Source organism: Muntiacus reevesi, chromosome 1 (assembly GCF_963930625.1).
Source record: "Muntiacus reevesi chromosome 1, mMunRee1.1, whole genome shotgun sequence".
Lineage (NCBI taxonomy): Eukaryota > Metazoa > Chordata > Mammalia > Artiodactyla > Cervidae > Muntiacus > Muntiacus reevesi.
This window is the reverse complement of record NC_089249.1, coordinates 112,182,278-112,194,821: the sequence shown is the minus strand read 5'-3', so window position 1 is coordinate 112,194,821 and position 12,544 is coordinate 112,182,278. Positions and strand designations below refer to the sequence as shown.

At 40.3% G+C, this 12,544-nt stretch overlaps 1 protein-coding gene across 4 annotated transcripts in view; it reads left to right on the top strand.

Moving 5' to 3' along the window:
- Positions 1-2,461: 2,461 nt before the first annotated feature.
- Positions 2,462-12,544, top strand: part of BTBD8 (BTB domain containing 8) — a 91,005-nt gene continuing 80,922 nt past the window's right edge. For 3 of the 4 annotated variants that reach the window (XM_065908793.1, XM_065908812.1, XM_065908784.1), the window contains exons 1-2: positions 2,462-2,780; positions 11,214-11,408. In XM_065908793.1, coding sequence (XP_065764865.1) covers positions 2,632-2,780; positions 11,214-11,408 — 344 coding nt within the window. In that variant the 5' untranslated portion in view covers positions 2,462-2,631. Of the gene's footprint in view, positions 2,781-11,213; positions 11,409-12,544 lie in introns of those variants that run through there. The other variant, XM_065908802.1, reaches the window with a different exon arrangement.

Below are 12,544 nucleotides of genomic sequence, written 5' to 3'. Positions count from 1 at the left end.
GAAGCTGAATACTTTGGCCACCTGATAGGAAGAACTGACTCACTGGAAAAGACCCTGATGCTGGGAAAGATTTAGGGCGGGAGGAGATGGGGACGACAGAGGATGAGATGTTTGGATGGCATCACCGACTCAATGGACTTGAATTTGAGTAAGTTCTGGGAGTTGGAGATGAACCAGGAAGCCTGGCGTGCTGCAGTTCATGGGGCTGCAAATAGTTGGACGTGATTGAGCCACCAAACTGAACTGATTTGTTTGTTTGAAATGCTTCATATGAAAACATTTTTAAAGAAAGAAAAAACACTTCCAAGGGAATCACTTTTTCATGAAATCATAGTGCTTGGAGTGTTTCATTGCCTTCCAAGGCAATTTTACCACATGAGGATCACAGTTAAGGCCAACCCTAAATAAGATTATGACTTTAGTATTGTTTACACTCAGAGCTCCTGTTACAGTAGAACTTTCTAGTGTTCCTGATCATAAAGCCTCTGAGGGAAAAACTTTGATAATTTCACTCTTATTAAGGTATAAATGAGTACTTTTGTAAATAAACTAAAATAAGAATGTTTTAAATAAAAAAATTTCAGACTGTGGAATACATAGCGCCATTAACACTATTTTTGTTTTGTTTTGAAAGAGGGTACTTTTTCTTGAATTACTTAACAAACTTGACTAAGCTGCCTAAGGTAGTTTAAGAGAATTAAATATACATGGACCAGAAACCATGTGTTATACATTCCCATCCAGAGAGTAGACTAATTTTAACTTCATCAGTTTATAAAGGGGCATGGTAGAGATCTTAGGGAACTTTGAACAGAAAGGATCTGATGCTGAACTGCCTGGTTTTAATACCTATATCACCACTTACTGGCTGTGTGACCTGGGCTGTTATCTAGCATCTCATGCCTCAACTTCCTCATCTGTAATGGGGCTCATAGCTGCTGCTGCTGCTGCTAAGTCGCTTCAGTCGTGTCCGACTCTGTGCGACCCCATAGACGGCAGCCCACCCGGCTCCCCCGTCCCTGGGATTCTCCGGGCAAGAACACTGGAGTGGGTTGCCATTTCCTTCTCCAATGCATGAAAGTGAAAAGTGAAAGTGAAGTCGCAGCCTACCAGGCTCCTCCATTTATGGGATTTTCCAGGTGAGAGTACCGGAGTGGGGTGCCATTGCCTTCTCCGGGGCTCATAGCAGTACCAACCTAAACAATGGTTGTAAAAATTAATTAAGTTAATACATAGAAAGCAGGTAGAGCAGTATTCTCACCTAAAAAGGATTCAATAAATATTAACCTGTTATCTCTGACACTCCTTTCTACAGGAATAATTAAGAATCAATTAGCTACTATGTTTTTCAGAAATAAGGTGTCTGAATAAGTGAGAAGGTCATTATTCTGAGAAATGGCTACTTCTTGGCTAATATTATGGTATAAGATTCATGTATTTGCCAAGCAATTAGTACCTACTTTTTATTACTTGTTACCTTGTGCAGAGTTTCTGAATGAAGCAAAAAGACTGAAACTTCTTCCTTTGGAAGAAGTAATCAAACAAAAAAATACCCAAAGACTTTCAAAGTGATTTCGATCTAGCTCTTTTCTTCACTCCAAAATATTCAAAACTCTGTAGCTCATCAATCCACCCACTTCCCCGCGAAATTCAAGGCTCTGCTCCTACAATCTTACTTCCTTTTCCCACCTCATACAACTTTATGCGTTTATACACAAACCCCTGCAATATTACTGACATTGCTCAGCTAACGTTCAAGGGCAGTTATATGAGCCACTCCCTGGATTAGAAGGGAAAGGAGTCTTCTAGAGGCTGTACACACCCTTTGCAGGGAGCTCAGGAGTGTTGTTAACTCCTGCGATTTTACGAATTTCTTTCCTCAAGACACTTTGTGACTCCGTGGACTGTAGCCCACCAGGCTCCTCTGTCCATGGGATTCTCCAGGCAAGAATATTGGAGTGGGTTGCCATTTCCTTTTCCAAGGGATCTTCCCAACTCAGGGATCGAACCCAGGTCTCCCACATTACAAGCAGATTCTTTACCGACTGAGCCACCAAGGAAGGCTTCCTCAACACTCACACCCCCCAACTTTTCTTGCCCAAAGCAGGTAAGTGAGGGAGTGTGACTCGCCGCTGGAAAGGGCCAGTGAACTTGTCTTTCCTGGGGGGGGGAAAGCGCTGACATCCAGGAAGATAAAGTGCTGAGAGACTGCACTTGCTGATTTGAACGCTGCTCTCAATAAAGCATTTATTTACACGACTGGTTAGTACCAACCAGAAAGCAGAAGGACAGGGATAAAGGGCAGAATCGGTGAGTCCCGGCGGACAGTTCGCTCCCTGGGCAATAGGGGTCGGAGTGCCTGCTGGCGGAGGTAAACAGAGCTACCACGCTTGCGCAAACCCTCCCAGGTCACGTGCTGGCTCCGGCCCGGCCTCTGACTTTCTCTGGAACTGAGGGCTGGCGGCCCTAAGGGACCGTCAACAAACAGACGAGAGGCCGGCAACCTTCTCCTTTAGGGGGCGGATTCCGGGTAGGAGCCGAGCGTTCGGTTGGAAACGCCCCCTTCTTTTCGAGGCGGGGAAGTGCGACCTTGTCCTGGGCGTGCGTGGTGGCGCCGTGCTGCTTTGGGACATGGCCCGCTGTGGGGAGGATGGCGCGCCCCCCGGGGTACTTCTGGGATCCCCCGGAGTTTGCAGTAAGGGGTTGCAAAGGAAGGGACCCTGTGAGCGGCGCCGGCTGAAGGCGATGGTGTCGGAGCAGCTCAGCCAGGATCTGCTCAGGTAGGAGGAGGCGGGAACTCAGGCTCCTTCCGTTCTAAACGCTCCCCTCTCTGGACCAGAAATTGTAGCTCCTCTGTTTCTCCATCCCTCCCTTCTTTGTTCTCCCCGCCTCGGGCCACCGAGGGAGGCTCTCTGGTCTCTTCACTAACTGGCGGGTTCGCTCCGCTTGTGTAACCAATCCGGAGACCACGTACCAGATTCAAGAGGAAAAGCAAAGTTACTATCATAATTCTGTGCGGCATCAGTTGATGCCAAAATACTCCCAACACGGGCAGACTTAGGTCTTGAAAGGCTTTCGCTAATGTCGGGTGGACCCAGGTTTCGGGGTCCTGAAATACAACTTTATACAAGTTTAAACGATTCTAAGAAAAAAACGATAAAATTTGGTAGAAGGGTGAGTATTTACAATGAGTAAAAATGGAACAACCCACTTGAGCGTTGGAGGTATCTTCTTAGCTTTCTTTAAACGGTTTAGCAGAAATGCTTACATAGAAAAACTTCCTGATTCCAACCTGACTTCCCCTCTCCTCCTAGAATACTCTGCGTCTCCCGGCAACTCCCAGCTCCCCTGAGGACTTAAGCAAATGCAGAGTTGTTGTGAAGCTTAACTCAGGCTGTGATGAATCTCGGGAGAGTCATCCCTGTTTTTAAAGAAAAATGAAGCTCAGAAATATTCCCTATTTTCCATTTCTACCAAAACAGTGATTCTTGAACTTTAGTGTGCATCAGAATCACCTGGAGAGCTTAGCTATACTGGGGCCCAGACCCTTGTTCTGGTACTATTGGTCTGGGATGGGGCCTGAGATTTTTAAATGTCTAACGAGGTCCTAGGTGACTTTTGCATTTTTAACAAGGGTCGCAAAAGTCGGACGTGACTGAAACAACTTAGCAGGCACGCACCCCAGGGAATGCTGATGCTGCTGGCCTGGGTTTCTGGTTGAGAACTACTCAACCAGTATACACCTAATTACTGTCAATACTAATAACCAACAGTTGTGCAAAATTTAAAAGTACTTATTGTGGCTCACAGTTAAAGCTCCAGAAGCTATTAATATAAACTGAACTTTATAAAGTTAAAAGAAAAGTTCTTTTTTTTTTTTTTTTTTTTTAGAAAAGTCCTTTTAATGTGGGCATTTCCATGAGAGATTCTGCCTTGTCTCCACCACTTGGGGAATTGATGTAAAAGACAGAAAAAAAGAGTGACGTTGTTCTGCTTCTAGGATGAATCTCTTAAGGATGAGGCACGCCTTTTCTTAAGTGGCTTTATTCTTCTGGCTGTATTGTTAACCCTGAAGTTGTCAGGAATTTAAGGATGGTAATGCACCTAATTTATATAAAAATGAAGTTAAAAGTATAGCAGGTGATGGATTTTGCCCTAGAATAACTATAGCATTTATGGAGACTTAGTTGTATTTCCCAGTAGATAGGAACCGACTCCAACAATAAATTTGATAATAAAGAAAGTATTGCAGATGAACAATTTATCCTCATTCTCGCAGCAAATAAGGATAGGATCCTGAACTCCCAAGTTCTTGTTACAAGGAAAGGTTTTGTTTTTAAAACAACAAAAAATTTTCATATGCTCACCCAGCCACCTTGAATGCTATGTTAAATTCATCTTCAAGCACAGCAATATCATTGATTAATTCTACAAATATTAACGAAGTAGCAAGCACCCCCCATGTACTTAACACTGTATTACATTTTAAAGAATCAAAGGTTAGTAAGATACGATTTTGATATTATGCTTGCACTCTGTAGTGAGAGAGATAATAGCCAAACAAAAGGAATGGGGAAAGGGGTGACGTGGGTGAGGCTTTGTAGGTGATGGTTGAGTGATCTCTTGGGGATTGATTAAAAATTTATTACGTAGAAATTAGGAAAGGAGAAGTTGGAGAGTATCTAAGGGAGGAGAATGGCTTTTATAAGGGCATAGAGATTTGGAAGAACTTAATTTTTGGGGGGGGAAAGCGAGTTATATTGGATTGTACCAAACAGCAAGGAACAGAGACACCTCTGGGTTACCTGAGGCAATAGGATATATGGAGAAGTGAGGAAAAATGGGAAACAGTTTCAGTTGTTAAAAAGCTAGATTTGATGTAGAATTGGAAAGTTGATTGGGATGTGACAACAATTCTCTTGTAAGACCTCATTGAGATATGGATGATTGTTCAAGACAATTGTAATAAAAATACCTAATACTTACTACCATCCTACTGGACACTGGGCTGACATGCAATGTTTTATTTATTCCACTGTGAGGTAAATCTTGTTGTTGGTCAAATTTAACGGATAAGGAAACTAAGCATCAAGTTCAGTTCAGTTCAGTCGCTCTGTCGTGTCCGACTCTTTGTGACCCTATGGACTGCAGCACACCAGGCTTCCCTGTCCATCACTAACTCCCGGAGCCTGCTCAAACTCATGTCCATTGAGTCAGTGATGCCATCCAAACAACTTATCCTCTATAGTCCCCTTCTTCTGCCTTCAATCTTTCCCAGTATCAGGTCTTTTCAAATGAGTCAGCTCTTTGCATCAGGTAGCCAAAGTATTGGAGTTTCAGCTTCAACATCAGTCCTTCCAATGAATATTCAGGACTGATTTCCTTTAGGATGGACTGGTTGGATCTCCTTGCAGTCCAAGGGACTCTCAAGAGTCTTCTCCAACCCCACAGTTCAAAAGTATCAGTTCTTCAGCACTCAACTTTGTTTGTAGTCCAACTCTCACATCCATACATGACTACTGGAAAAACCATAGCCTTGACTAGACAGACCTTTGTTGGCAGAGTAATGTCTCTGCTCATGCTGTCTAGGTTGGTCATAACTTTCCTTCCAAGGAGTAAGCGTCTTTTTATTTCATGGCTTCAGTTACCATCTGCAATGATTTTGGAGCCCCCCAAAATAAAGCCTGCCACTGTTTCCACTGTTTCTCCATCTATTTGCCATGAAGTGATGGGACCAGATGCCATGATCTTAGTTTTCTGAATGTTGAGCTTTAAGCCAACTTTTTCACTCTCCTCTTTCACTTTCATCAAGAGGCTCTTTAGTTCTCCACTTTCTGCCATAAGGGTGGTATCATCTGCATATCTGAGGTTTTTGATATTTCTCCTGGCAATCTTGATTCCAGTTTGTGCTTCATCCAGCCCAGCATTTTGCATGATGTACTCTGCATATAAGTTAAATAAGCAGAATGACAATATATAGCCTTGATGTACTCCTTTTCCTATTTGGAACCAGTCTGTTGTTCCATGTCCAGTTCTAACTGTTGCTTCCTGACCCACATACAGATTTCTCAGGAGGAGGTCAGGTGGTCTGGTATTCCCATCTTTTTCAGAATTTTCCAGTTTATTGTGATCCATACAGTCAAAGGCTTTGGCATAATCAATAAAGCAGAAGTAGATGTTTTTCTGGAACTCTCTTGCTTTTTTGATGATCCAGAGGATGTTGGCAATTTGATCTGTGGTTCTTCTGCCTTTTCTAAAACCAGCTTGAACATCTGGAAGTTCATCTGGAATATGCCAGCAAATTTGGAAAACTCAGCAGTGGCCACAGGAATGGAAAAGGTCAGTTTTCATTCCATCCCTAAGAAAGGCAATGCCAAAGAATGCACAAACTACTGCACATTTGCACTCATCTCGCACGCTAGCAAAGGAATGCTCAAAATTCTCCAAGCCAGGTTTCAACAGTACCTGAACCATGAACTTCCAGATGTTCAAGCTGGTTTTAGAAAAGGGAGAGGAAGAAAAAACATCAAGAGAAGTGGTTAAGTCTGAATAAGAACCTTGACAGTCTGGTTCCAGGGACATTAAAGTGACTTGCCCAAGGTCTCATGGCCTGAATAGAGACCCAGTCAGTCTTCTTTCTCTAAAGTATGGTAGTTATGTGAAATGATCTTCTAGTATCTTTATTCCTTCATTTCTGCTTCTCTCCTTACCCATTCCCTTTTCTTACTGTACCTTGGATTTTCTTTGAAACTCCCTTAAGAGTTCTATCAGTTGGCTCTTGATTATTATAGAATATCTCTGCTAGAGTTCACTTGTTTAACTACCACATTGGCTAATGGTTAACCTTGGCTCAGTCGATTGTCCATTCAGAGGTGACTAAGAGCTTCAGGGACATGTGGCACAATTTGGTAGCTTTATTTAGGAGGGGACTGTGGGTATGGCAAGCAAAGTGACAGTAGATGAGGGTGAATGGGTAAAACTAAGACTCGATCATAGAGACCTTTCTTCAGTGAAGAATTTGGAATGTATTCTGGAAGCAGTGGAGAATCATTGATATTTTAAAAATAGAAGATTTGCATAATTAGATATTGAATTGAGGAAAGAAATTGGAAAAAAAATAAAAGGAAACCAACTAGATTTTGTGATAGTCAGGGGATACATAATGGCAGTGAAAAAGGAAAAGATAAAATGGATTTCTGTGCAGTTCATGAGCATGGTGACCAATTACATGTGGAAACACAGAGAAAGAGGAACAGAAGATGGTGCTGAATCTTAGGACATTCAAAAGAGAGGAGGATGGTGAATATTCAGGAAGCCTTATCCAGGGGACAATTGAAAATATGTCTGGAGTTTAGGAGGGAAGTTAGCATAGAAGATAAAATGACTGGTGACATCACCAGCACCCAGCTGTTTAAGCTAAATATGAGAGAGATCCTAGGTTATTTCCTTTTTTTTTTTTAAGATCATTATGATTTTTTTTCATTTATTTTTATTAGTTGGAGGCTAATTACTTTATAATATTGTAGTGGTTTTTGCCATACATTGACATGAATCAGCCATGGATTTACATGTGTTCCCCATCCTGATCCCCCCTCCCGCCCCACCCCATCCCTCTGGGTCATCCCAGTGCACCAGCCCTGAGCACTTGTCTCATGCATCCAACCTGGGCTGGCAATCTGTTTCACACTTGATAATATACATGTTTCAATGCTATTCTCTCAGATCATCCCACCCTCACCTTCTCCCACTGAGTCCAAAAGTCTGTTCTATACATCTGTGTCTCTTTTTCTGTCTTGCATATAGGATTATCGTTACCATCTTTTTAAATACTGTATATATGCATTAGTATACTGTATTGGTCTTTATCTTTGGGCTTTCTTCACTCTGTATAATGGGCTCCAGTTTCATCCATCTCATTAGAACTGATTCAAATGTATTCTTTTTAATGGCTGGGTAATATTCCATTGTGTATATGTACCATAGCTTTCTTATCCATTCGTCTGCTGATGGGCATCTAGGTTGCTTCCATGTCCTGGCTATTATAAACAGTGCTGTGATGAACATTGGGGTGCACATGTCTCTTTGAGATCTGGTTTTCTCAGTGTGTATGCCCAGGAGTGGGGATTGCTGGGTCATATGGCAGTTCTATTTCCAGTTTTTTAAGGAATCTCCCCCGTCCCTGCAACACACTGTTCTCCATAGTGGCTGTACTAGTTTGCATTCCCACCAACAGTGTAAGAGGGTTCCCTTTTCTCCACACCCTCTCCAGCATTTATTGCTTGTAGACTTTTGGATAGCAGCCATCCTGACTGGTGTGTAATGGTACCTCGTTGTGGTTTGATTTGCATTTCTCTGATAATGAGTGATGTTGAGCATCTTTTCATGTGTTTTTAGTCATCTGTATTTCTTCTTTGGAGAAATGTCTGTTTAGTTCTTTGGCCAATTTTTTAATTGGGTCATTTACTTTTCTGGAATTGAGCTGCAGGAGCTGCTTGTATATTTTTGAGATTAATCCTTTGTCTGTTGCTTCGTTTGCTGTTATTTTCTCCCAATCTGAGGGCTGTCTTTTCACCTTACTTATAGTTTCCCTAGGTTATTTCCTTACCTTCACCTTCTGCATCCAGTTACCAACTCCTGCCATTTTATTATCTAAATATATTTTAAGTTAATCCCTCATTTTCTATCACCATTGTTTCTCTCCTGGCTCAAGCCATGTACATCATTCATTTGTGTTGTGCAGTAGGTTTTCTCCCTCCAGTCTCATTTTCCCCTGATTCCTTTTCTACACAATAATAGATGATATTTTGAAAAATAAAATTGCCCATGTTGTGAACTATTTGGTCATTCCCCTTCAGCTGTGAGGTAGAGTTAAGCTCTTTGCCTCTTACTCATCTTTATCCCTGCATCTTCATCTGTCACTTCTTACCTCTCAGTACTCTATTGACCAGTTTGTAGCTCCACACTCACACAAACCTTTGTAAGGAACATGGAGGCAGGAATCCCTCCTACTTTGCATTGCTTTCTTGACCAACTCTTACTCAGTCTTTAAAATTCCATATGGTTTTCCTGTCCTCTATAAGGTTTTCTCTTATAACTGTCCCTGAAAAAATTTTACTGGTTTGTCCTATTGAATATTTCATACTTTTTAATTTTCAGACCTGGCCTCCATCTCTTCTATAAACTCCTTGAGGGCAGATACTATATTTTAGTCATCTTTGTGTCCCCAGTGCTTAGTTCATATTACACGCTCAATAAATTTTTAGTGAGAAATTTGGTTTAATCAGTGGACCAAAATGCTTTTGATAGGTGAATCCAGTACCTGACAGAGAAATAAGATGCAGGGAAGCTGGGTCTGGACACCACTGAGCCTTTCCTCCAACCTATCCTTCTAATAGGGTTTATTATTAGATGAACCATTAACCTCCCCTTAGCCAGATATTGTTACTTGTATCAGATAACAAGGGCTTCCCTGGTGGCTCATTGGTAAAGAATCCTACTGGTAATGCAGGAGACTCAGTCTGATCGCTGGGTCAGGAAGATCCCCTGGAGAAGGAAATGACAATGCACTCCAGTATTCTTGCCTGGGAGAGTCTATGGACAGAGGAACCTGATGGGCTACAGTCCATGGGGTCGCAAAAGAGTCAGACCCAACTTAGCAACTAAACAACAGCAACAGATAACAGGATATAACAGGATCCAAGTGGTTTTATATAATAAAAAGCACTGTATTTTCAGGTTAACGTTTTTAGAAACACATTGACTTTTTTTATTTGACAAATACTTATAAGCATCTATTATAAACAAGGCAGATTCCCTAATAAGCTGTATAGCTATCAGCTCCCCCAAGTAAATTCTTGTTTATTTATTTGGAGAGGAGCAGGGGAAGGGTAGAAGATGGGTGGAAAGGAGAATAAATGGAGTATTTGTACAATTTGAGTTTTTGTTAATGTTTGGAAAATCAATATATTTCTGTGTAAATTTAACAATCACTTATGAAAATAATTTATTAAAATAGTAACTAAAATGCATCTTGTTTGGTCATTGTTTCCAAGGTTCTAAAAGCTTTGTGCTCTGAAACATTTGTTTTGTTTAGGGTAAAATACAACAAAATCCAAAAAACAGATATTGAGCTATCTAATGAAGATACACAGTTTTTGCCTTTAGGGAGTTCATTATCTGGTAGGGAGAAAGATATATAAAAATAATAATGATGCAATGACAAAAGTGCTATAGAGGTATGTACTGAGGGACCAGAGGAAGGAGCCATTAACTGAGTCTTGGGGGAGTGTATCAATGGCAACATTCTAAGCTTTTACTGTAATGGATGTCTTTATCCATACTTGTACCTCCTGTAGTGTTTTAGTGCGATCACCAGTTATATCCTGCAATACAGAAGTCCTCTGAGAATGCATACCTTGCTGATGATAATGTTATGTAATATGAAGTATTATTTAATGTTTGCAGAGTAAAAATACAGAGTTAGCACACAGAAAAAGAGATTGATGACAGTTTTCTCTTATGATGCTGGTTTCTGTTCTTCTGTCACTTTACATGACAACTTTACCATAACTATGCCTGCACATTAGCTATTGTCCACACTGAATGGGCATTCCACATCAGCCCATCATTTTGATAATAGATTAGAGCATGATTAGTTCTGTTTTTTTTTGGGGGGGGGGGGTAGATGAAAAAAGGCTTAAATGTCACATTCTTGACAGCTAAGCCTGCATTTCAGACTTGTATTTAACAATGGAACACAATAGTGTACCAGTTTCTTACCACATCTGGTTTGCTGTTTAGTTTTTTGGCTTGTTTTAGTAAGATTTTTAAAAGTTGATTCAATAGTCAATGAACACATGACTTTGTGTTCTTTCCAAAATAAATCTAAAGTATGTACATTTTAAAGGAAAATCAAACTACGTAGAAGAGAATTTTATTGTTAGAAGGAATTGAAAAGATATGTTTTGAAAAAGTAATCTTACTCTTTCAGTGTAATTACCTTCGTTTTCATTATAAATTTTAGAGAATTGCGTTCTAAACCAACATTAAACAATGTTCTTTGAATGAGTTGAGAATAAACTCATTTTCATATTATTTTGTTATCTGTATTTTTAGTTTATGTATTATTTTAAAAACTTATTTTATAAAAATGAGTGCATTATATATTTCTAAGCATCACTAATTAAACTGTGGTTCCTTTTTATTCCTTATAGGCTTCTAAGAGAAGAAGTGCATACAGATGTTACTTTCTCTATAGGTTGTACTTTGTTCAAAGCACACAAAGCAGTCCTTTTAGCGAGGGTTCCTGATTTCTATTTTCATACTGTTGGACAAACAAATAACTTAAAAAATCATGAACATGTCACTCTGGAGAACTTTGAAGCTTCAGAATTTAGAACATTTTTACAGTAAGTGCTTTGTTTACCTTTTTTTCTCTTACTTAAATCTAGTATGTATTTGTTTATTTTTTAAACATGTGTGTGTGTGTTTCATGTATTTTCATAGCTGTTTTATAGCCTTCTAAGAAATCCATTCATTTAAATTTCATATTGTCTTAATAATTAGTGTTAGTAGAGTCTTAGTATTAAGAGTTTTTAGAGGATTAGTATTCAGAAAGGCTAATTTCTAATTTGAGATTGATCCTGAGAGAGGAGAAATGGTACCACTGCCCAGTAATTTGAATGAATTACTCTATGCTGAGGTTTCTTAACCCTGGCACTATTAAGTTGGATAATTCTTTGTTGGGTGGGAGCTGTACTGTGCATTTTAGGATGCTTAGCAGCATCTCTGGCCTTCAGCCACTAGCTGTCATTGGCAATTCTCCTAGCCTTCCTGAGTCCTGACCCCAAGTTGTAAATACCAAAATGTCTTCAGAGATTGCCAAATGCCCTCTGTGGGGTAGAATTGCCCCGTGTTGAGAACCATTGCAACATACTGACTTCTGTATTATTGTTATGTAAAGCATTAAATTATATATGTTTACAAAAATATGAGGTCATAACTTTTTAATCTCCTGGCTTGTATGTGGTCAAAATTTTTGAAGAAATGACCCAATCAAAAAATGGGCCAAAGAACTAAACAGACATTTCTCCAAAGAAGAAATACAGATGGCTAACAAACACATGAAAAGATGCTCAACATCACTCATTATCAGAGAAATGCAAATCAAACCACAACGAGGTACCATTACACGCCAGTCCGGATGGCTACTATCCAAAAGTCTACAAGCAATAAATGCTGGAGAGAGTGTGGAGAAAAGGGAACCCTCTTACACTGTTGGTGGGAATGCAAACTAGTACAGCCACTATGGAGAACAGTGTGGAGATTCCTTCAAAAACTGGAAATAGAACTGCCATATGACCCAGCAATCCCATTCCTGGGCATACACACTGAGGAATCCAGATCTGAAAGAGACACGTGCACCCCAATGTTCATCGCAGCACTGTTTATAATAGCCAGGACACGGAAGCAACCTAGATGCCCATCAGCAGACGAATGGGTAAGGAAGCTATGGTACATATACACAATGGAATATTACTCAGCC